The sequence below is a fragment of the Macrobrachium rosenbergii genome, chromosome 55, assembly GCF_040412425.1.
Source record: "Macrobrachium rosenbergii isolate ZJJX-2024 chromosome 55, ASM4041242v1, whole genome shotgun sequence".
Classification (NCBI taxonomy): Eukaryota; Metazoa; Arthropoda; class Malacostraca; order Decapoda; family Palaemonidae; genus Macrobrachium; species Macrobrachium rosenbergii.
In genome coordinates, this window is record NC_089795.1 from 73,452,745 (window position 1) to 73,479,341 (window position 26,597).

Here is a 26,597-nt window from a genome sequence, read left to right on the forward strand (position 1 = left end):
CCAGAAATATCAGGACCAATATCTCGTTTTTGTGTGTCAGTTAGCCCCAAGTAGGATAAACATCAATACCAGTTTTGGGCCTTATAGTTGGGGTCTGCTGCTTCAAAGTCTCAGCTGGTTCCTATCACAGACGGTTCCAATCTGCAGTTTTCCATCACCCAAAAGTGTTCATTCTCGCTCACCAAAAGTCAATGGGTAGAACCTGGGTACCATAGCCTCCATGGAGCAGTTGTTTCCCTTCTTCTGGGTTATATCTTGCGACCCAGATGAACCCAGACAACCCTCAAAGAGTAAGGGAGGATCTCTATCAGAAGCCAGGCAGATGAACCCCAACCTAGATCAGATGCATCTGATCTGGGTTGGGGAGTGCTTTTAGGCACCCAAGAAGTGTCAGAAACCTGGTTCCAGGAGCAGATTCACTGGCACATCAACCTCAGGTAGCTGACAGCAATTTGGCTGGGCCCTTGACTTTTTGCTTCAGTAGTCCACTATCAGTTAGTGACCATACACTCGGACAGTACTATGGCCCTGACATATATGAAGAAGCAAGGGAGTACGCTCGGACAATACTATGGCCCTGACGTATATAAAGAAGCAAGGGAGGACTCATTCCTTCTCCCTTTGCCTCAGGTGTGGAAGGATCTGTGGAAGCTGTGGGGAGACCTCTTATAGATTTGTTTGCGACATCCAAGAGTCATCGTTTACCAGTCTTTTGCTCTCCAGTTCCTAACCTTCTAGCATGGGCAATGGACACCACGCTAAAAGATTGGTCGAACAAGGATTTTTACGCCTTTCCGCCATTCTGCATGATACAAGAAGTCCTCAAGTTCTGCGACCACATGAACATCACGATGACTCTAGTGGCCCTGTTCTGGCTGCGATAGGAATGGTTCCTAGATCTCCTCAAGCTGCTGACGGACTTCCCGAGGTTGTTACCACAGTCACCAAGTCTGCTCAGACAACCCCAATTCAGGCAGTTCCACCAAGGATTGTCCCCTCTGGCCCTGACAGGGTTCAGACTGTCAGGAAACTCCTCAGACAGAAGGGGTTTTCAAGAGCAACTTCAAAGGCTGTTGCCAAGTATAGGTGCTTCTCTTCCAACAAGGTCTATTAAGCCAAGTGGACAATCTTTTAAGATGCCTGTAGCAGACATTGCCAAATTTTTCCTGTACTAGAGGACATCTAGGGGCCTGTCCTTCTCCCTGTAGCAGACATTGCCAAATTTCTCTTGTACTTGAGGACACCTAGGGGCCTGTCCTCTGTGATCAGAGGACACAGGGCTGTGCTAAGTTCGGTGTTTCAGCACAGAGGTATGGATCTCTCTGCCAATCAGGACCTGTCCGATCTCTAAATCCAAGGGGCAAGAGGCCGTCTGTTGGAATCTGGACATAGTTTTGAGTGGCTCTCGGGACCCCGCTTCGAGCCTCTTCGTTCTGCTTCGTTACGAGATCTTACCAGGAAGACCGTCTTTCTTGTGACGTTAGCAAGTGTCAAAAGGGTCAGTGAAGTGCATGCTCTTGACAAGAGAGTGGATTTTCCCAAGGTGATGCCACATTTTCCTTCACCCTGGGCTTTTTTAGCAAAGAATGAGGACCCGTTTCTTCACTATTAAAAGCCTGATGGAAATACTAGGCCCAGGTGAGGAGGAGAGAGTTCTGTGCGTAGTGAGAGCATTGAGGTACTACTTGCACAGATCGCAAAAGATTCAAGGTCCTAAGGGGTAATTTGTGGTGCTTGGTTGAGAATCCATATCATGCCCTATCAAAGAACGGCTTGTCTTTTCATCTTGAAGGATCTGATCTGTGAGGCCGATTCTCAGGTTGGAGAAGAGGCTTTAATGTCCGTCAAAGCTAAAGCTCACGAGATCAGAGCCGTCTCCACGTCTTAGCCTTCAAGCACAACCTGTCTCTATCATCAGTTCTTCAAGTGACTTAAGGGAGGTGCAAGTCTGTCTTCGTGACATGGAAACTACTTTTAAAAACAGTAATACTTTAGGGCCATTATCCTTGGCTGGCATGATGTTGGGGAGGAAGTGTAGGAAGCTTTGCTTCCTTCCTTTTCTCTTCACCTTGAACTTGGGTGTTGAGTCGTAAGGGGAGCCCGGGTGTACTGTGTACCTGGAGACCCACCAGTCATAGTTTTAATGGGTGGGTGGTGTTTTTATATTTTGTGGTGTAGGTGATGTTAGTGTTCATTGATTCTGGTCATTTGGTTGGTCAGTATGTGCCCAGGGCAGGGGCAACTGGCTTCTTATATACAGTACTTTGTTAGTCACTGGGTTCATCCTTTGCTGCAAAGTACCCACTGATGTAGAGGTGCGTTTGGCCAACTCGCCGCACCCTACATGGTTAAGATGAGCAACCAGAGGCAGTATCTACCAGCAGCAGCTCTCTTACCAGGTAAGGAATGGCAAGCATTGTACCAGTGCTAATATTGCTGTCCTGTAACTCATTAGCATCCATAATGGTTTGGGGGTACTTAATCCATATATCTCACCTCTGTGTCAATTTGGGATTCAGCAATGTAATTACTTGGTAAGTTACATATATAAAAATGACATTTTTCTGACTAAATAAAGATTTATATATACAGGCAGTCCCTGGTTATTGGAGATCTGGTTTTTCGGTGCTTGTCTACCGACGAAAATCGGTGATTTTCTGTGCCGATATGCATGATTTCCGCTTATCGATGCTGATACATACCTAACAGAGGCGCCGATAACTGAAAATTGCCAAAAATCACCGATTTTCAGCTATTGGCGATTTTTGCTTATTGTCACGTTGTCGGAATGGGACCCCGCGCCGATAACCGGGGACTGCCTGCTTAGCAAGTAATTACGAAATCAAGCCCTCCCTCCTCTCCTCATATGGAAAGAAGGGCAAAAAATAATTGAATCATGCTATTGAAGATGCTCCTCTCTTACCCTGACACTAGTGCTACCGCAAATTTAAACATTTTTAAGCTGCCAGCAAGTGAAACTATAAGCAATGTAATTACTTGGTAATTATATTTAAAACTTGATTTTATCATAAAAATGTCATATATTCAAGTTCTGTTTTTGAGATTGTGATGGAATATAATTCTTCAGTAAATGTGACATCAGTGTAGCTTCATTGTCATTCGTTTATATATAGTATTTACACTGGTGTTTTGAGGAAGATATGACCAGCATGACATCATGTTTAGGATTTGCTATCTTGTCACTTTATAAGATTTCCCCTTGTTACTATACTCTGATGAATTCCTCCTGTTTGTAAGCCTTATGTTTACTTTGATAATTGTGGCTTGTAAGTCAGAATAGAAGTGCCCAGTATTTGAAGTAGTAAAACAGATTAATGATATGGCTAGAAAATTATAATGATATAGCAAGAAGAGTATATTTTTTTTTAAATTTATGAAGTAGGCAGCTTTTAAAAGGTATAATTCAATGCATATTTTGTTAGACTCGGGAAGTATTTAAAATATTTATGTGGAATATATTTTATTTTGAGGTGAGAGGGTAAAGGTTGAAAAAATGAGTGAATATTGTATGTAGGTCACCTGAGATTTGAAGGGTTCATAAGGGTTTGAAATGATATAACAAGTATTTTGGATTATGAAGTTTTTAGTGATTAAAGTTAATAAATATACTACTGTTAGGTCGGCTAGTAACTGATCAATGTTTTTCACTAAGAAAAGGCTCCTACTTTAAGAGGTATTATGCTTAGTATTAAATGTACGACACTAAGAAAAGGCTCCTACTTTAAGAGGTATTATGCTTAGTATTAAATGTACGATTTCTGGTGTTGTGACAGCTTACTTCCCAAACACGCTAGAGTAACATGGTCTCTTTGGTTTTTAGGGAAAAAAGTGGAGGGGAACAACGTTGGTGCGGTTCACGTGATTATGAAGCGGAAATACCGCCAATACATGAACCGAAAAGGGGGCTTTAACCGCCCCCTGGATTTTGTGGCATAAGTACTCCATGGAATATTATGTCATATGATTATGACCCAAGAAGGATATAATATATACATACTGTAAAAAATAAATACAGAAGCTATTTCCAAAACATGGAATTGATGAAAATAAAGAAATTTTCTCTCTCTCTCTCTCTCTCTTTTTTATTAGCTTTCGGTTTGAACAGTAAAGATTCATTTCCATTATTAGTAAGTATTAACTCTCTCCCCCCTTGCTCTCTCTTTCACTCTCAGTAATGTCAATTACTAACAAAGCATTGCAAATTAAAGTAAGATTTTTTCATTAGCTATTCATTTTTAATTTTCTGAAATGTATGGTGGATTCTTTTTAATGTTGTTTGCTTTGGGATGCAAATTACACATGTTTGTAGACAAGTATTGTAAATCATTACGTTACACTTCTAACCAGAAATCTTAAGCCTTTGCTTTGTTAGTGTAGGTTGCAGTTTCCATTTTAAACAGTTTTCAATTTCTATTTCTACATCAGACAGTAATTGTGAAGTTTGGTTTATCTCTTTATTTAATTAGATGTAAATTGTGCACATTTATTACTTATGTAATGTTTATTTGAAATAAATTTATAGGTTTATACGTTAATGTTTTCATTTGCTAGCGAGGTACCTTTCATTGAAATTCACCTTAGCAAGTGTTCTTGGCACCTCTGTTAATGAAAGGACTGAATTACCACCCCATATACTTGTACTTCACCATCAAGATGGAGTAAGCTGCCCTTGGTAATTACATTTAAATGAAAAAGCCCAGTATTGGTCAAGGAATAATCTAATAGAAATATTGAAGGATGGATGAAAGAAGAAAAAAAAAGTGTTTCTATTTTGCTATAGTGAACTATCTCTTGAATTCTGTAGGTTTATAAGGATTATGAAGATCACAGCATACTCTGAATGAAAAATTGAACACTTAGAGTGAAAGAAATATTTTCATCTACTGTAATGTGTAAAGGTTTATGGAGTGTTTTTTTGTGAACTACAGCTAAATTAAAGAATAAGAAAAAAGGTGTACTAAAAATGTGCATGCAAGGATCATTTTGTAAAGATGCTCTTAAAGATTATACTGTATAGTTAGAAATTCACAGTTTCTGAAATTTGCTTTTTTTTTTTATAGCATGGGGACGTCATTGACAAAAATGTACACAACAATTGTAGATTAGTGAAACAGAAATTGTTTTGTCAACTTTCATATAGTGTATATCTGTTGATGGTTAGATAATGTTCTTATTATTTTTGTAATTTATATTTTGTAGTTTGTTGGAAAATTATATACCATGGTTCCAACTTTTATAGATCATTTAATAAGTCATATGCCATGTATTTAGAATGCGTGTATGTGTCTGCAAAAGGAGGTGTGGAATTTTTCTCCATGGGGTTGATGTTTGATTTACCCTTGCAAGGATGAATGTGACATTATTTATTTGTAAAAATTTTGATTCAGTCCTTAAGAAAAATAGTCGGTTTGGAACATTGATGCATACAGAGTATAGTATAGAATCTTTGGGTTTATGCATTGAGCTACATTATCAAGTTGACTGTATATAATTTTCTCAGAATAACAAGGTTTCATGAATAACTGTGAAATCCCCTTTTTATTGTGAAGGGGTGTCTTACAAAAAGTCATAATTTTTTTAGGATTTATGCTTATTTACAGTGAAAATGTGGTGACTATTTTGAAGCACAGCCATTCCATAACTCAGCTTCGTGTGAAAAGACAATATGTTGTGTTATTGTTCATTAAGGGTGAATATTTATAGAAGTTAATTTAATCATGAAGCCTTTTGTTTTGTTAATATGACGTTTGGTATGTATCTTTAGAAGATGTATTTTGGTTTCTTATGCAGTGTTGTATATTAAGATATGTATTAGATTATTTAATTTGCAAGATGTGAATATGAAGAATATGTAAGTCCTTGATTTGAAATTTGACATCTGGCTTTGTTTTTGACAGCCCATATGCTGTTCCAATGATTCTCTGTAAGATTTGTATTCTTTTTTCGTTTTTAATCATAGTAAGTTGGGTAGCTTTAACAGGAAGTTGAGACTTCTGTATTTTATGAAGCACAAGCCATTCATTACCTTACTCAGCTTATTTGGTACTTCAAAGGGTATTGACAAAGAATTTATGCAGCAAGATATCATTCCTTGTGCAAGCAGGTTAAGAAATGCATTTTATTTAAGGTATAATGTTGTCTTCCTCACCTTTTTTGGTTTCATTTTTCATTCTTGTAATTGACATATATTTCAGTGCTGTGTCAGTTATTAAAAATTATTCTCTATTATTAGTACTATTACCAGTTATGTACTATTTTTAAAAATAATCCTTGTTCTTGATCATTTCTAGCAGGATGTTCTGTGGTTTTTGCTGTGTGCTTTAAGATTCTGATGGTATCAGATGATATCTTTCCAATGTTGTTTATTTTCAGTTGATCCCCTTACTCTAGTAGAATTTTAAAGAAAAAATATATTTAGTAAAATCTGAATTGTATTGAAAGAAACCCTTACAAGTGGCCATATGAGACTTGAAATATCTACGTAGTGATAATACAGTAATAGTAGTGTATTAAACAACTTTGATATTGTAAAGAAATACCATTCCTGCTAAAATCTGTTATGAGCTTCATCTTTAAGAAGCAAAGAAATCTCAAATACATAAATAAAGTGTTGACAAGAATTTGTAGAATATGAAGTATTTGTTTAATACAAAATTTAGTTTTGGCAATAATGAATATCTAAAAATCTCCAGACACCACTAAACACATAGTTAGGTATGTATATTAGATGTACTGTATAAACTCTCCTGTCATCATTATGCTGATATGCTTCAGTCCGTTCTGACTGTAAGCATAACAGTTTAATGGGTTCATAAAATCAGACCACTAGAGGTCATGACCAATTTCTGTCTTTTTTAAATAAACTTTCCAGTATTCCCAGGCAATGAAAAAAGTGCATCATTAAAATAGTAAATGTTTGTCAAGTAAAGTAAGTTAACACTAACCCCCCCCCTTTTTTTTTTAATCATTGCCTATCAGTTTTTGTTGTGGTTGCAAAAATATTTCAACTGTATATGAAACTGTGAAGGTGATGCATAATGGTGAGAAATTATGCTTTATACTTGCACCTGTTTTGTCATTCTAACCCTTTGGAGTATCAAGGTATTAAGCTCCCGGATCACTGTGCAGCGTGTCTGGAAATATGAATTTGTTGAAAAATTTGTTAATTTTGGAAACTACCATATCAGGTAACACACAGCCATAAGTTTAGATGTTCATGGAAATGGAAAAAGATGGGCAGAACACAATACTGTATGGAGTATGTCAGTGATCAGTTAAGTGTTTACCAAGGTAAACCTTTTGGAAGCCCATATTTCAGGATCTAGTTTCAGTGCATTGAAAAGAAACTGTAGAAAACTAAATTGCCTGAAGCATTCACAAGCAAGAAAGTGAAGACAATTGACATAGATCGAAATATGGAACGTGGACAATTATATGAATTGAACTGATGAGATCCCTTGTTTGCAGGGTCTTCAGCTACTCAGATAAAATATGTAGATTTAGATGTGAAGTTGAAGGAAGTGAAGGATTCAAGAAATTCAGGAAGCTGCAAGTGAAGTCTTTCTGCATTTTTCTTGCAGTATGGCACATTTGAGGGGTAAACCATTTTTTGATAGATTTTTTGGAAAAGTAGGCTAATACTGTGATGTAATTTGAATTGTAATGTTAATAATAGATATTGAAATACACCTGGATGAAATTGTTTTTTAAATTTCTTCCAAGCCTGTATGCAAGAGCTTCAAAGTTAGTCATCCTGATGAAGTTTTTTTAAATTCTTCCAAGCCAGTGTGCAAGAGCTTCAAAGTTAATCATCCAAGTGTTTTTTTGAGTGTACAGAACTACACTAAGATCAGAAAATGACAATTCTGGATCTTTTAAAGTGTTAGCATTTTTTATTGTAAACTTACAGAAAACAGTGTGCTATGAGAGATTTAATCACCTTGAGTCAGAGCTTTAAAATATGTTCAGTCACTGACTGTGGCAAGGAATTATAGGAATTAATCCATGCAACAGCTCAATGTCTTCAGCAAAGAGCAGCTTGTTGATGTTTAATCATAGATAAGCGAAAGAAGAATAACAATTCTTCAGTCAGTGAAGTTTCTATGAAGATTGCTTTATGGATTCTAATATAAGGAGAAAAAGATAAATCATCTTTTGGGCTAATAGATATTGGGCATTAAATTTAGTATGTTTCACAAAAGGTTAGAGTTTTCTCAAATTTTTTTGTATTGTAAGTTTTCCCTGTTTTGAAGAATTATTCAATAACTTTAGTATACTGTATTGCATGAAACTTAATCCCAGGGACAGATATGTAAAATGTGGGGATTTTATGTAAATGTTCAGAAATCAATGTGATCAAGAAGATGATGGTATCCTAGAAGGTAATTTAGACCATAAAGCTAGATGAGTGAATGATAGAAGCAGCAGGAGGAGGAGTTAAAAAAAAAAAAAGTACACCATTCAAGTGTTAGGAGTCACATCACATGGAGTATCATACTAATTGGTAGCAAGTCATTACTTTATTATTTTGCAGTCATAATTAGCTGGAATGAATGTTGTGCACCAGTAATACTGATTAAACATATCTTGTCATTACAAAAATGAAATTGTTGTTGCTGTGAGTCTTCTTGATTATACATGTACAGTATTTGTTGAAAAAACCTTTCATAGAAAATTTGTTATATTGTTATCTGTTAATCAATTATCTTTTGACTGAAAAATAGCAATTTTAGTGTTGGCCATTATGTAACATATTTTTCCATATCTTGACTTTATTTTGGTTGCAAGGCGTAATTTTTATCATTAGGTATAGGCCAGACATAATCACAATATACTCTGGTCACTGAACGTTGTGTGTACGTGTAGGGGGGGCTGATTAATGATGAGCGGTACATATCAGTAGAACACAGTAAAAGGAAATCAGGAATCAGGAAAACATTTGGAAAATATTGTTTTAGTCTTTCAAGTGTGGTAGCTTGAAATTTATATTTGAAGTGACTAATAGCAAAAGATTTGAACTTGAAATTATTGGATTTATATATTTAAAACAATTGTCTGGTTAAAGTAATTATTAAAACCTAATAGTAGGACATAGTGAATCTTTGGGCCCATAAAGGGCCCCAAAACAATCATTTGGGTAATTAGGGTTTCTTTTAGTTGATGTGACAGTCTTGGCTTTTTCATAGCACATTCCTGCAAGGAGCAACAGTATAGTGAGGTTTTGAGGAAGTAATTTTTGGGTAGACAAATTAAAGTTTGCTGTTCCCATACATGCATTGAAATGAAGAACAGACAAATTATACCTTTGTAATCTTTATATTACGAATGTCTACAAAAATATTTTCCTTTACTTTAAAAATTGCTTCGAACATGGTCATTTACTATCTAAAGCTTAAAGTTAAATGGAATTCACTCCACATTGAAAAGCACCCATGCTGTTTATGATACAGAATAAATCTAGTTATTTTACTTGGCCATAGTATAGGTAGTGTGAATTTTGTAGGTAATCCCTCCAGTATAGTATTACTTTTGGAAACTGCTGAGTAATTCAGTTATATTTGTAAATCTTAAATTTAATGGGTAGTATAATTATCCCTTCATTGCATTGCTTATTTTTTTTATAATCTTGTCCTCTTTCTTGGAAAGTATTTTCCATCATGTGTACTCCTGTTTTGGTTGGTCTCTATCTTTGAATAGATGATTATGGCTTGTAGGTTTATCTAGTTTATTATCGTCGAGAGGATGTGTTGAATGGGTTACTTCATGCTATAAGAACACATCTCTTGAAGTTATGGTAACTACCGTATCATCGTTTTATCAAATTCTTCACACCGAGACCCTAAGTATAAAAATAAAAATTAAAAAAAGCTGGGCAAAAGTCCATGTGCCAAGAAAGAGCCAGCTGATCCACACATAACTCTCCTGAGGTCGTAAGGACACGCTGCAGAGTAGCCAGATGTCACCTCTTTTCTTGTTACCAATTAACAGACTCCTCCATAATCAGCCGTTAATTGATGCTACAGCTTTAAAATGGTGAGTAAAGTCTTAATACAGCCCCAGTTATTCTTTTAACTAAAATTTGTTATGGTGATTTGGGTTTTGGCTGAAGCTGTCAATAATGTATTTATGCAAAGACTTTTAGATATTTTCTGATATGTTTGACTTTATTTTACTTCTTTTAATCGTGATTTTAATATTATAACATTTATCCATAATTTATTTTAGAAGTAGCATTTTATAATTTTATTTTGTTAGCCCCCTTTTAGTTTTTGAAAGGTTGAGAGAGATTCTGAATCAATATAAAAATTTAATGGGTATTTAGAAGATAATATTTACTAATTAGGTTTCAAGGGGTCTTTAAACATAAGCTGTTGAAGGGAATGCTACAAATTACAGTATTATGTTATGTATTAAAAGCATACTACAGTATAGCTTTCAGCTACTTGAATGGTAAGGCTTCTCCTGGTAGAAAGGTCATCTGTCTAACTAGATAAACATACTGTATTTGTCAGTATACTACTACACATTATGCCATATGGAAAATTTTTGTCAGATTTTACTTACACCCTTGTGGTTACCAACTTGTTTAGCACACTGGTTTACCAGTTTTATTACTAAATATGTCTGTGTGGTCAGCTGAGGAGTTATTTATTGGCAAGGTGACTTTATGCTATCTGTTCCTTCTTGTAAATGTCCCATCATTGAACACCTAAGAGTTTTCATTTTGTACGTTCTTGAACACCAGTTTTAACTCATACCATCCCCATCATCATCATATACTTCATTCTAGTGAGGTCAGGTATCCGTGTTTAGTAGGAAAGTGCAAATCTTATAATTTTAAGCAGCCAGTTGGTTGTTTCTTAATGGCCGGATTTCCAGCTTGCTGAAAGTTAATCCCACATGTAAAGACCTCGGGTTTACATTTTACTTATAAATTTGTCATATTTTTACATTTAAAGAAAGGCCTAAAGAAAATTTTATGCCAAGGCAGGCCCTTCCTTAAACAGACTAGAAACATTCTAATTAGCCTAAGCCTTGATATATTATCATTATTATATTAGTAGTATTTGAAAAAAGTTACTCTTTAAGGGCAGTGTTGTCAAAAACAACTGTTTATCATTTTCAGCATTATCTGTACAGTATTTCCTAAAGGGGTGGCTCCTTAGAAAGTAAAGAACAATGATCACAACCTTGTTAGGACATTGAGCTGCAAAGTAGTGAATGAAACCCTTTGCAGAAAACTGGCTCATCAGCCACTTCATATATTGACACCAAAGGGTCATGATCAGCAAGTCAAAACCCCTACACACCTATACCTTTCAAACTTATCTTTGTGCACTCTTCCTTTTTGGATGTTGATTCCATCATCATCGTTTGAAAAATGCCTTATCTCAAACACATTTAATTTAATTATGATCCCTCCTCCATTAACAGATATCTTCTTTAAGAATTTTTAGTTTTCCATACTGATTATTTTTCCCTTCATTGTGAGTTTGAAATATGTATACTGTATTTGGTATTATTAGAGTATATTGTGTTCCAGGATAATTAAGTTAAAGAAATAGAAAAGGGTGTTTGAGAAAATTTGTTGCGAAGTAACCCAAAGTTTTAAAAGGCAAAAAATATTACTGTTCAATGTCATTATTGATACAAACAAATAGCTAATTCCCAATTTTGTGGAAATTACAGTATTTTGAGCTGCAAATATCAAATGTGTGTAATTTCTAGGTGAGTTAAAAAGGCTAAGTTCTTTAATTTAATTTTTCCTTACAGTACTCAGTAGAACACAGTTAAATATGAGAGAAAACTATGAACACTTGGTCAGATTTCAGAGGATAGCTTATATTCCTGGCACTTGGTTCAGCATCTTAGTGTTAATGTTTGTCAGCATTTTTATGTATTTTCTCTTATATTGAAGATTCTGCGTCTGTATTCATTGTTTTGAAGTTTGTTGATACTCTTGTTATTAGTGTTATTTTCCTGTTGAATAGTCTTGTTAAGGGTTTTCTTGGTTAGGCGATTTTGTTATGTATATTTTTGACCTCAATTCTGTTTGTAAGGATAGGAGGAACAGAGTTGTGCTCTTAGATTTCAGGAAGGCAGGTTCTTGTGTATAAGGAGGGCCTTTATGATTGAGAGGCATCAGTAGTCTGAACATAATGTAGTGTTCCAGTATTATGGATAATTTTTTACCTTGTGCCATTTTGCAGAATATTATTGAGCATCCTGGAGATGACATGAGAAGCACTAGCTCAGTTATGAGTCCCTCTCTAATAGCAGTAGTATTGAAACAATTTCTGTTTCAAAGATGATTTGTATAATCTTCTGTTCAATTATATTTTTATCATCAGCAAAAATCCCAAAGGACATGGAAAGTTGTTTTTTTTTTTTTTTTTTTTTTTTTTTATTTACCTCCTAATATTTTAATGTGCTCACAGGTTAATCTACAGAGAATATAAGGAATTATTGTATTATTGTATACAACCCCCTTTTTTTCCAAAAATTTTTTTGAATATACCAGGGGTCATACAGGTGTACAGTTAGATATCTGGTAGGCTAATGTTCACCCAGATACCATAGACTACCAGTACTTAAACTAGCCAGAGTCCATAGTACAGTACTGTAATACTACTGTATTTACTCAAATCACTTGTTAATGTTATTACAAAATACTCCCTCATAACTGGCACCCTTGGGACCAGAAGGTTAACGTTTATTTGAATCTGGCCGTTGCATGAGATAATTCCTTCAGAAATACCATACGTATATGGTGAACTGTCATTTCTTCATTCATTATCAGTCAGCAGTACATGTTTTTCACAATTTTATTACTAGGTTATTATTCTTAACAACCTATTATATTGTGCTTAAAAACACACACACACACACACACACACACACACACACACACACACACACACACACACACACACACACACACACACTCTCTCTCTCTCTCTCTCTCTCTCTCTCTCTCTCTCTCTCTCTCTCTCTCTCTCTCTCTCTCTCATTTTTTCATAAGGAATTTCATATGTCACTGTCAAAAATCTTTCTTATAAGGAACAACCCAGAGTGAGAGAGAGACGGTGAGCAAATATACAGTAACTGCATAGTGTACCATAACGCAATACATACCTGTATATGTGCACGTACTGTACATAAACTAAAAAGTATAACTTTATTAGATTAAACTTACTGAAAATTCTATTCTAATGCACAAACCTTTAACTTTGTTTTTCATTTTGTTTGCAAATATGAGCACACGGATTCATTGCCATCACTGGATTTATCCATTGGAGGCAGAATTGGAGGGAACCATTATAAAATGTTTTTATCTTTACCTAAGCTGTTTTTACAGCAGAATTATTTCAAGGATTTTCCCTGCTGCATTAGTTGCATACTGTGACTTGAGTTTTTTCTGCCTTATTATAGCTGTATAGCTATAGAACTAAATGCTTATTTGTAAACATAAATTCCTTTCTCATTATCCCTAATAGAATTTGGGTGGTCTTATATGCCATCAGGTACAGTAATAAAATGCACATGGGGGTTGGGGAGAGCATGTTTGAGGTTCATGGAAGACTGCATTGATCAAAATTTACTTGGAAAATAGAGCCAAGTTGCAGGAATACCAGGCATTGCAACCTGCTAAGGGAAATCCAACTGGCCTTTTTTTTTTTTTTTTTTTTTTTTTTTTTCCTCCTCTCCTCTCCTCAAATGTCCCCCTACACACCCCCCCCCCTGCATATATCTACCATTCCGTAATACAGTATACTCTTGGAAGATGACCACCTTTGTGAAGGTCAAAATGTTAAAGCGTTGATTAAAAAAAATAGCAGCCATATGTCTTTATATGTCTGGAGAATGGCTCTCTTCTGAAACAAAATAAGAATATCAAGTAGAAGAATAATAGCACAATGTTGAGTTGAAGTATTGATTAACCTGGAATGGGAAACTGCACAGGAAAACAGCAACAAGAAATTGGGAACATTGATATAATTCCATTGAAATTATGAGGACCTAGCTGTAAGACCAGCTTGAGTCATATTGCATTTTATTTGATAAGGATATTATTATTTTATTATTACTGCATTCCAGGTAATAGTGGACATGAGATTCCTGAATAACCTCAGTTTCATGGTCCCAAACCATTTTATGTCAAAATTTCAATATCAAGTTAGTTGGTATGTGACTTGCAAGTAAATCACTTGTTAGTAGGAAAATATGTTAATAATGCAGTAAAAATTCCAGCTGTTTATGAAATTTGTGCAAAAATAAGTGGTGAATTATTATTATTTTGTTGAAAAGGATGGCTGTGTTGTGAGAATTGATGTTATACAGCATTGTTTTTTAAATTTTTCTTATGATTCGCCTTTCTTGCACGTCAGTATTGGTCAATAATTGGCTGATGTTCATATTTCATGGATTTAAAAAGCATTTCTACAGGAGAATTTTATTCTAAAAAGAGAAGGTTACTGAAATCTGGTGTAAATCCGTAGAGTCAACGGTGTCTTGTCTTGGACGTATTCGTTTTCACCATTAGATGGATTCTGGGTTTTCTTGGTACTTTTTCTGCAGTTTTCTGTTGACACATTTTGACTAGCCCATTGGTCATCATCTGAAAAGGTGAGATGAATCTGGAGACACGGCACATGGCGATATTTATAGGACATTCTTTAGGTGTCGAATTCTCATTGGCTGCCTCGGGCAATTCTTCTTGGGCGGAGCCTTTTCTTGTGCAACGATGGTTGTATGCTCTCTGGCATGCGAGCACTGGAGTACATTTTGCTGCCTGCAGATGGATGCTCCTGATTGGTTCGCTCATCCGGGGTGCCAGTGGGTGCCACCCTTCGTGCCTACGTCAGGAGGAGGAAGGTCTCTTGTGTGTTACTGAGACTAGGCTTCTCTCTCCTGATGTGTAGGGCTTCCAGGAGGCATAGGTGGCAATGGTCAGTCATTTGATCTGTTGTCTCTATGTTAGGGATAATGTTTTTAATTTTAATTCTCAAGCTATTGGCAGTTTTGGCGTGATTAAAAATGTCACCCTCCTGGGCATGGCAGGAGACCCTCTTGGAGAAGTGCATGGTAGTCATACCGATGTGAGAGCTGAGGCACTCTTGGACAGGGCATTTATATCGGTAGACCACATTGGTTTTCTTCAAGGAATCCTGCTTTGGGTGGCCCAGGTTATTTCTCATCGCCAGGCTGCTGTTTTTTTATTCCTGTAGAACATGATGTGTTTAATCTTTTCAGGATTGGACGGGCTAATGTTGCCTTCAGTGATGGTCCTCAGCTGAGGGCACGTTGGTGTTCTGTATATCCTTTATGGAATTTTCCTTTGTAGAAAAGTTTGTCATCAGAGGTGTTGGGGCAAGGTTCCTGATGATACCGTATCCACAGCTCCAGTAATGCACTTGTCTACATCCTGATTTGTATGTCCGTTATTTGATGAGGATCTGGGCAACACGTTCCAGCTCTCCATGGGTGTCAGTCCAAGAGGAGCAGTGCAAGAGAGCTCTTCCGACGAAGGTGCAGATTGATGGTGGATTGCTTGTATCTCTCGAGGCACTCACTCTCCTTTCAGGCACGTGCCCAGGTTCCTGGGTTTTGTGTACACCTTCATGATGAAGCGTTTACCCCCTTTGCTCGACGAGGATGTCAAGGAAGGGGAGGCGATGATCGCGACTGTATTCAGTTGTGAAGTTGAGACAGCTGTGGCTTTGAAAGGCATGCCTCAAGCTCTCTACTTCTTCACTTGTCTCACCGCTGAGGAGGGTGTTGTCGATGTACTGTATGTACATTTGTGGCTTTTGTCGATGTACCGTATGTACATTTGTGGCTTTCTTATGTTGCAGAGGACCTTCTTCTCAATAGTACCCTTGTAAAAATTCATGAAGATGACTCCAAGGGGAGAACCTATCGCCAGCCGTCGATTTGGGCATACATATGGCCTCTGTGGGTGGAGAAAGGGGCGTTTTTGGGGATGTTCAATTATGGAGTGGTAGGGTCCCTGTACTATACATGATCCAAATATACGTTGGTTAAGAGGGACTCCACGTCCACCAAGGCAGTGATCCCAAGAAGAAGATTAAACTCATCTTATTCTACAGCAATAAAAAAAAAAAGTCTGGTAATGAGAAATAACCCTGCCCCCTTCCAATCAGGATCCCTTGAAGAAAACCAATGTTGTCTACTGATACAAATGCCCCGTCTGAGGAAAAACTGCAGAAAAAGTACCAAGAAAGCCCATAATCCATCTGCTGGTGAAAGCGAAGATGTCCAAGATAAGACACTGTTGAACTCTACGGATTTATAACACCAGATTTCAGTAACCTGCTCTTTTTAGAACAAAATTCTGCTGTTGAAATGCTGTTTAAATCCTCCTAAAATGAACATTAGCCAGTTATTGACCAATATTGAAGTGCAAGAAAGGGAAATAGTAAAAATTGAAGAAACTTAACCCTTAAACGCCGAGCCTCTATTTACAAAAATGTCTCCCGTATGCCGGCGGCGTTCGGTGAGTTAGCGCCGAAGCGGAAAAAAAGTTTTTTTCAAAAAATCACAGCATGCTTAGTTTTTAAGATTAAGAGTTCATTTTTGGCTCCTTTTTTTTTGTCATTGCCTGAAGTTTAGTATGCAACCATCAGAAATGAAAAAATATCATCATATATAAATATTGGAATATATGACAACAAAAAAAAAACCTCATATAATTGTATACAAATCGCGCTGTAAGCACAACGGTTAAAGCTAATGAGTTAATTTTTTTTAGTTGTATTGTACACTAAATTGCGATGATTTTGGTATATAACAAATTGTAAAACGATCAAAGCAACACAGAGAAAATATTATCACAAAATGATGCATGAATTCGTAACGCGCGGACATAAAAAAATGTTTTTTTCAAAAATTCACCATAAATCGAAATATTGTGGTAGAGACTTCCCGTTTGTTGAAAAATGAAGCTAATTGATTGAATATTACTAGACTGTAAGTGTTTTAGCATACAATTGCAGTTTTCGACCATTTCGGTCGAGTTAAAGTTGACCGAAAGTCGAATTTTTTCTATTTATCGTGATTCATATGAAAATATTTCAAAACTGATAAAAGCTACACCCATGAGTTATTTTCTGTTGTATTGTACATGAAATTGCGCACATTGTCATATATAAAACTTTATGTAACGACTAATATAAAACGGTGCAAATATTACGACAACGAGACGAAAGAATTTCTGAGATGTTCGCCGAGTTACCGCAAGCAGACGTAAGGAAAATGTTTTTTTAAAAAATTCACCATAAATCAAAATATTGTGCTAGAGACTTCCAGTTTATTGCAAAATGAAGGTAAACGATTGAATATTACTAGAATGTAAGAGTTTTAGCTTACAATTGCGTTTTTTGACCATTTCGGTCGAGTTAAAGTTGACCGAAGGTTGAAATTTTGGCAGTTATCGTGATTTATGTGAAAATATTTCAAAACTGATAAAAGCCACAACCATGAGCTATCTTCTGTTGTATTCTACATGAAATTGCGCACATTTTCATATATAAAAGTTTATGTAACGACTAATGTAAAACGATGCAAACATTACGACAACATGACGAAAGAATTTCTGAGATGTTCAGCCGAGTTACCGCGCGCAGACGTAAGGAAAAAGTTTTTTTATTTTCAGAAATTCACCATAAATCGAAATATTGTGCTAGAGACTTCCAATTTGTTGCAAAATGAAGGTACATGATTGAATATTACTAGAATGTAAGAGTTTTAGCTTATAATTGCGTTTTTTGACCATTTCGGTCGAGTTAAAGTTGACCGAAGGTTGAAATTTTTCTATTTATTGTGATTTATATGAAAATATTTCAAAACTGATAAAAGCTACAACCATGAGTTATTTTCTGTTGTATTCTACATGAAATTGCGCACATTTCCATATATAAAACTTTATGTAACGACTAATATAAAACAGTGCAAACATTACGACAACGTGACAAAAGAATTTCTGGCGCGATGTAAGGAAAAGTTTTTTTTCAAAAATTCACCATAAATCGAAATATTGTGCTAGAGACTTCCAATTGGTTGCAAAATGAAGGTAAATGATTGAATATTACTAGAATGTAAGAGTTTTAGCTTACAATTGCGTTTTTTGACCATTTCAGTCGAGTCAAAGTTGACCGAAGGTTGAAATTTTGGCAGTTATCGTGATTTATATGAAAATATTTCAAAACTGATAAAAGCTACAACCATGAGTTATTTTCTGTTGTATTGTACATGAAATTGCACACATTTTCATATATAAAACTTTATGTAACGGCTAATATAGAACAGTGCAAAAATTACGACAAAATGACGAAAGAATTTCTGAAATTTTCGGCCGAGTTACCGCGCTGGCGTAAGAAAAAAAAATTTTTTCAAAAATTCACCATAAATCGAAATATTGTGCTAGAGACTTCCAATTTGTTGCAAAATGAAGGTACATGATTGAATATTACTAGAATGTAGGAGTTTTAGCTTACAATTGCGTTTTTCGACCATTTCGGTCGAGTCAAAGCTGACCGGTTTGAAATTTTTTTAGTCGACGTGACGGTACGTCCACTTGGCACCCAACAGACAATTTTAGTCGACGTATGATACGTCCAGTAGGCGCTTAAGGGTTAATATAAGATCATTTTGCACAATGCAGCCATCCTTTTCAACAAAACATGCTTGAAAGAGGGTCTTCTTCCTATTATTAATATTATTATATTATATATTTATTTTTTTTTTATGTGCAGAAGTCCTGTGATAGTCCCAAACTGTACTTCAGTGAAGAGTCAGCCACGAAAGGCCCAATTTTGAGATAATTGCAATTTAAAATTTACACAGTGGTTTTTAATATTTTTAAATTATTATGAGTTAGATTTTATGGGAAATACACCTGATTATTCTTTGATACCAAAAAAATGATGGTATGAGTTATTGTCATTGCTAAATCACAAATATAGAATTTGAGAAAGTTTTTGTTATTGATCAATAAGTAGGCTGTTAGATTAGGCTTTACCTGATGGGTAAAGTGCTGAAATACACTTTTTTTTTTTTTATTTGGGACTGAACTAAGCGCAGTACTTTTATTTACATTTAATCTTTATGAGGGTTTTTGTGTGGAAGAAAAAAGGTGCATGTGAGAAATGATAGAATACAACAAAATTTATCAGTTGCCTGTATTATGGAAGGAAATAACAGTTCTATTGGAACTAAAGATATTACTTTTCAACAAAATATGAGGACCATAATTAGGTAATAAAAAGCAATAAATTGTACAGCATGGATTTTGGTGTAATTTGCCACTTGAAGTGCACTTGTCAAAAAGTAAATTTCCAATTTTATGTACAGTAATTACCTTTTGTACAGAAAAGTATTGGAACCAAGTATATGTTTGCACAATGCAGCATAATGTACCATAATTAAGGTTGAGTTTATTTATTTACTTATTATAGGTGGTGGTTTCCAGCTTAGTATTGCTTTAATAAGCCCAACAATTACTTTGTTAATCTATCAGTCATGAGCGTAGCTGATAGAACATTGAGTACCCCTTTGTTCATGAGAGTACTTTGCCTGTATTTATCAAAGAACAGGTAGTAGCTAGTTGTCTGTTTTTATTTAGATCTGAGTTAGACAGATGTGGTGGAGTCAAAGAAAAAATATATAGTATACAGTTTATATTGATGGACTTCTCCAATTTTGAGGTTTTCTGCCATATCATGCAGTAAGACATTGGTATTATGGACCAAATTTGTTTTTTACTGGTTTAGAAAGTTCCATTGATGCCCTAAAGAACTGTTTAAAAATATTTTAAGTCCTTTTGTACTCAAAACTAAAATTTCATGCTGTACATTACATGCATCTGGTGCAGATGTTGAAATGTGTAATCTTAGCTTGCAGTCATTCAGCTGCTGCTACACTTGATAGATTTTGTGATTGTATAGTATTACTGGAACCCATAACTGTTAATAGACAGCAGACTGAAATAATGAAAGGTTAGCATGTAGTTACCTGATCTTGTCGGCGACTGATCATGACTCATTGTGCCTCTTTGAATGCTCAAGTTGTGGTTATATACATTTTTATTATCTATTCCAGTTTTTCTTAAGAGGTATTTTTTTAGATAATTTATTCATGGAGAAATAACTGACAATCCATTTATTGAAAGCTTGTAAAAATGTTGATTTGTTTCTAGGGAAGGTTACCAAAAATATTAACCAAAACTTATAAACTTATTAATGTTGTGTAAGAGTTTAGGGTTAAAAAGAAAGTTAAAGGTGTGCAAGGAAGACGACAAAGTTTTCATGAGGATTTACATGCAAAAAAAAAAGAGATTATTGTATTATTAGAAGTAGTTGTAGTTTTAGTAGTAGTAAGAGGACTAAAAATTGTTAGTAATAGTTGTAGTTTTAGTAATAGCAATAAGACTAAGAATTGATGGCTATTGTCATCAGTTGCACTGTAATATAGTCAGTTACTAACTGCAGCTATTTATCTAGAACAATCCTTCATAGCAGCAGGTATAAGATTTAATGTATGATTATATTGTTTAAAATTTATAAACATACCATGCAAAAGGGAAGAGATGTATGTCCAAAATTATTTGGAAATTAATAAAATGCAAGTTTCTGCCACAGCTTGACTGGATTTAGTAAGATCCAAAGGATATTATGGCATTGCCATTTAGTTTCAGCCATCTGTTTTATGCTTTGATTGATAGGAAAACAATGCTCAAAAAAGAAAAAAAAAAATTTATACAAACCGATACAATCAAATTAGCCTTATTCATTGTAATGTAACGCGACATTATGACTGAAGCCCATTAGTTATATAACTTGCCATAGTCAACATGAAATGGATCCCAGTTACACTGATTTGAAGAGTTGAAAGAATATGGTTTCCATTATGCATGCCTAGGCTGCAGTCCACTGTCTAGCAGAATCCATATTACTCATTCTTTTGTGGAAGCTTCTAGCATTTAAAATTGTGTGGTTTTTCTCAAACTACACCAAATTCTTGTAGAGTTTGTGCTTTTCATCATTTTTGTTTGCTGCATTTTCATTTGTTCTTCCCATTGTGGTTCATCTGTGTATTCCTTTCCTTCCCTTAGTGTATATAAGGTTTTGGTGAATTTTGTTTTGGTCAGCATTGTCTTGCATTGCTAATGCATTGACATCAGTATGTTTATCTTCTGGGATATATATGTTTCGTAATGAATCATCTTTTATAAAGTAACTTTTTTCCTTTCTTGGCTCATATTGGAGATTCTCAGTACCACTCCATTTTCAGTAATGTGTCTAGTTCTCAGTTTTTTTTTTTTTTTTTTTTTTTTTTTTTTTTTTTTTTTAACTACATTTGCACTTTTTTTTTATAAATCCTCAGCATTTCATAATTTTGACATTTTAATGAATAATTTATTTGATTCTACAGTATTTCTCAAGAATAGAGCTTTTGGGAGCCTTATGAGAGTTGAGATTTTTAGCTCAAGTGGTTTGGTTAAAATTTGTTGTTAACCCTTTTTGGTGACTGACGTTTGATGTAAATGTCATGCAAATTTAAGTCTTTCAAGTATTGATGACTTATGAAAAAAAAAAAAAAAATGCACAAACCAGAAGGCAAGATGAGGATAATTTTTTGCTAGTGTTCCCGATATTTTTTATACGTAACGTGTATATGTATGTTTTATATAGTTTTAGATTTTTATTCTAAAATTACATCTAATCTTTTTTCTGCAAGAGAGAGAGAGAATATTTTATACACATGTAACAGGCATGTTTATTTGTTTTGTGTAGTTCATTTTCATTATACAATTAGATTACTCGTGCATGAAAGAGAGAGAGAGAGAGATATTTTTTATGTATATGGAGCATGTATGTATTTTTTTCATATTCAGATTTTTGTCTTATAACTACAGTATATCATTTATCTTTTTTATAATAGAGAGAGAGTGAGAGAGACAAACACTAGACTGAATGCCACTTATTTTAATGAAAATGTGACATTACTTTGTCATTCATTTTTCCATATTTTCCTTGGTATAATGTAGGTAATTCATCTTTATCACAATAATTTCTTTACTAGGAAAAGTGCAAAGTTTTCTCATATATCGTAATTTACTCTCATTATTCCACCTACATAAAATTATTTTGGTATTTTTTTTATGCAGCTGTATAGAGCAATCATTCAGTGACCAGATGAAACAAAATTGAGCAGTCTCCCTTGAAAATTCTCAGAGCTGTGTGTCTTTGAACAAAAATGGTATAAAAATTTTTTGCATGTATCACGTGGGTGACTGGCATTTTTTTTTGTCACAAATAATTTTATTGTGGGGGGGAAGAGCAAAATTTTCTTCTATCGTAATTTCTACTCATTATGCAACCTATGTGAAAGTTATTTTTTGGGATTTTTTAAGCCATTGTGCAGAAAAATTTTTCATCTGCAAAATGAAACAAAATTGAGTGTCCTTTGAACAGAAAAAAGTATAAGCATTTTTAGGCTTACCACTCAAATCAGTGCCACTTCACACAAACATAATTGTTTATAAGAGCCATAAGCAAAAGGTTAACTTTACAATGATATTTAGTTACAGGGGTTTTTGTTCTGAAAATAGAATTCTATAAATGGCATAGTTGCATCTGTAGCAGTGATATTTATCTTGAGCCTACATCTTATTTTGAGACAAAAGTGGTAGTGTAGTGAAAGAAAAAGTGTTCTTAAGGCACCCTTTAATCTCAAATAATCACAACAGAGTTAAGCCTCACTAGGCTTCTCTTCAGACAAAAATGAATACAGGAATTCCTTAAGGAAAAATTTTTTTTTCTTTTACATACAGAATAATTCATCCTTGCACAGTATTTTATTATAGCACATTCTGGTTCCCTGTTCCAAATATGACCCTGTGACCCTTAAGGGATGATAGGGCTCTTGATCAGCAATAATTGCATATGAACCTTTCTGGTGCAGCTCATATGATTAATTTTATTTTGCACCATAATATTTAAACGAATTTTGTGTGAAAACATTCCTATCACTTAAATGGGCCATAAATACACATGGCAACACTCACACCTCAACTCGTGATACAGGGAGATTAGTGTGACATGAGATTTCATGGGTTAATGTACTACATCTCCCCATCCCAGTACATTTTGTATATGTTTGCCCATAAATGTACTTTGGGATTGCTGTTAGTTTTAGTTCTTATCTTTTATGAGCTGTACTTGTAATTTTTCAAAGTAAGTACACAAAAATACCAGAAAGAATGTTTATAACTCGCTAAAAGGTACTATTACTCCCCATCCCATTTTACCATAAATAAACTCATGGATTGTTGGTAATTTTAGTCCTTAACTGTTATAATATGTGAGTTGTAATTGTAATTTTACAAAATAAAATAAAAGTTACTAGAAAGGACATGCATAACTTGCTATAATTAGCATATTTTTAGGAGTGGCATAGAATAGAGGCCCCACACAGGGTTGGAGATATTCACTTTCAAATTCCGTGAGGGACAAGAAATTTTTTAGAGTTTTTTTTTTTTCTTATACCATGTGCATTTGCATATCATCGTCTTTTAGTGTGTGGGTGTGTGTGTTTTTTTTTAGGGCCAACCTTAAAGTTTTCCTGGTATCGGGTTATTGGTAATGTATATTCAGCCCAGCCTGAAAGGGTTAAGGATAAAATACTGCTGAGTTGGTAATGTGTCAGAATTTTAAATGATAGTGTAAATGTAGATAACCTAATAGGATATCTGTCAGAGGGCAAGAGTTTTTAACCATTAAAATCTAACATATTTATTTTTAATCTTTGTTGTTTGTACTGTAGTTTGCTTTAGCATATGTTTGGTCATTTATGTCAGTGCTTGATTGCAAGCAAGTAGTTGATGCATTCCCCTCTTGGTTACTGTTGAGTATTCTTTTCAGTTTTATTCCTTATTATTTTTGAATCTTTTATTATTGTAATTGTGGTATTTCAGTTTTTATTTTTCCCTGCCCAGTTGGCTGGTATTTAGACCTTTCATTATTGCTTGTTTTTTCATGGATAGTGGTTACACTGTTCATTCAGGCCATTCAGTTTTAAATTTTCAGAAATTGGCAGAGAAACCTGTTACCTTGCATTTCTCTGTAATCCTTTGGGAATTTTTGAGAACAGTGGGTTTTGCATCATGACACTGTTTTCCTTATATCAGCCAGTTGTGCATTAGTGTTGGAGAGCCTGAGTGAATAACCTTCAAACATTTTGTACTCTATGGTATGTTTATTTTTGTACCTGGAATGTGTTTTTATCATGTCTTTTGTGAGTTAGGCCGTAGAGTTTTTGTAATTTTATTTTCAGACTTGTGATGTTCTCTATATCATGTTTCAACAAACTTGTCATGGTCAGTCTGGGAAGGTTCATACTATCTCATTCATGCTTTTGCTGAGTAAGGATTTTATCAACTGTCTTTGTTGTGCTATGTCAACAGCTTTCTGAACTTAAATTAGATGGTCTGTGCCTGGTCAATGGATCAGTGGTTCCATTCTTCCCAAGAGAGTTGGCATAAAGATTGTACCCCAAAATCCTCTGCAAATATTTATTCTGAATTCTGTTTCTGGACCTGAATCTGTCTTTCTTTCTACTTCTGCCTGTTAAGGAGTAGACATGTTTTGGAAAATGCCCTCTTATAGTCATGGGGTTGTCATCCTGTTGAGAAGAGGAAGGTGGAGGCTGGCTTGCCTTTTCATGCCAGTACATTGACTGCTAATGTGAGGAGTTTTCGCCTTGTCAATTGTGCCTGTGAAAATATCCTTAGCATGACCCAACTTTGTGGTTCATGGTCTAGAACTCGTCAAGTGATAGCTCTCTCTGGAATGCCATTACTTTTGTATGCGGAGGAGGTAAACCATCCTCCAACACCTTTCAGATATCATCCCAATGCTGTCAGATGTCAGATTTTTTTTCTTTACTCAGAATGCTATCAAAATCCATAGAGTAAATTTTCATATTCATCAAAATCTTAAACCAATAATAATGATAGAATTAAAATTAGTCTGAAAGCTATATACTGTGGTATATTTTCATTGTAATCGAAAAAAATTTAGTAAAAAATTTTTTTTTAACCGGACAACAGCTGGCGCTAGAGAATTTTCCCTTAAGACCCCAGGTTGGTTATGAAAAATATTGATTGATTTAAAGATAGTCAACATTTTTGGACAGTGCTACAGTACCTGTCACTTCAGTGTTTGCTACTCCCAGGTGTACATCATACTCTTCTGTGTCAGGTCTTCTATACAGGCTCCAACAAACTGCATTTGGTTTTTTGAGAACCAAGGTTACATTCTACAGTTGAGACACTGCTTTTGCAGATACGTTTGAGAATGAAAGTGTAGAGATGGGAGATATTTAAGAACCTAGGTTCCACTGGACTGGTATCAGTAATCTTTGGGGTTGGGATGAAAGTTATTAATATTACAAATCAGAAGTCAACTGTATTGTGATTTTTGTGTTAAATAATATCAGCAATAGTCATTTATGTGAAAATTAAACATTAATCAAACTCACCTTGACTTTTTTGTTCATGTCAGTTAGTGTCATATGCTAATATCTCAAGAGATTTTATTCCAAGGATATTGGCTTTAAAAAATGTATTGGTGCAATCAGTTTAGCTTCACGTAACACCTTGTTTATTAGTCATGCATCAAAGTGAAAAATCACTAGTAATCACTTTAATAGCATAAATAAAAGGATGACAGCACTACAACAAAATGTTGTATAAAGGTGTGTTGCACAGTATGTGTTACTCGCTACATGTGGGAGTGTGTAACACATCTTGGCATCACTACAGTGATTTTAGTGTTACTTGCATAAATGGAAGCCCCTTTTTATGGTATATTAATTTTCCTCTAATGTATCTCAATCATGTGTTTGCTGTTGTTGATAAGTTTATTAATTTTTATTTTTTATTGCCTTTAATTTTAGCTCTTGTTGATTAATTAGTTTTAATTTTTAATTAACTTTCTTTCATTTAGTTTTATACACATGTATGTAAGTTTGCCCAACAAGTTTATAGGGTTTTGTGATCATATTGAATAATAATATTTGCTTTCAAATTCCCCACTTGTTGCTTTCATTAATTTTTCCATTTTCTACTATTTTACATTTTCATCATAACCCTTTTACATATTAACTTATTTCATTGGTATATATTCACCATTTTCATTTTGTTAGCCTGTCACTTGTCCAATTCTGTAACTCAAAGCAGCATTTTAAAATTTACATAGTTTTTTGTTAGTAACATTTACATATTTTGTTCAAGTTTTCCTTTAGTTTATGACAGTTAAATTAGCCTTTATTAGTGCATCAGGGATAAAGTATGAGTGGTAGTTATTCCCCCAGTTTGGATGCTTATGTGACATGTGGTTCATTGTATGTTTGCTAATAGTATAATCTTGTTTTCCTCTGGTACAATTTTTTCTTAACTTGAAAGATAATTTGGGTTGTAATAAAGCAGTACAGTCAAACCTCTTAAAACTGGCATTCTGTGGTCTGGGAACTCCCATGGTTCAGCCCAATTTTGA

General features: G+C 34.8%; 1 protein-coding gene across 8 annotated transcripts in view; it reads left to right on the forward strand.

Moving 5' to 3' along the window:
• LOC136835412 (U4/U6.U5 small nuclear ribonucleoprotein 27 kDa protein-like) overlaps positions 1 to 26,597 on the forward strand; it is a 94,270-nt gene that overhangs the window by 41,051 nt on the left and 26,622 nt on the right. Inside the window, exon 5 of one of the 8 annotated variants that reach the window (XM_067098914.1) lies at positions 3,842 to 4,550. The exons of the other annotated variants lie outside the window; for them this stretch is intronic. Coding sequence (XP_066955015.1) covers positions 3,842 to 3,957 — 116 coding nt within the window. The 3' untranslated portion in view covers positions 3,958 to 4,550. Of the gene's footprint in view, positions 1 to 3,841; positions 4,551 to 26,597 lie in introns of those variants that run through there. 8 annotated transcript variants of the gene reach the window in all.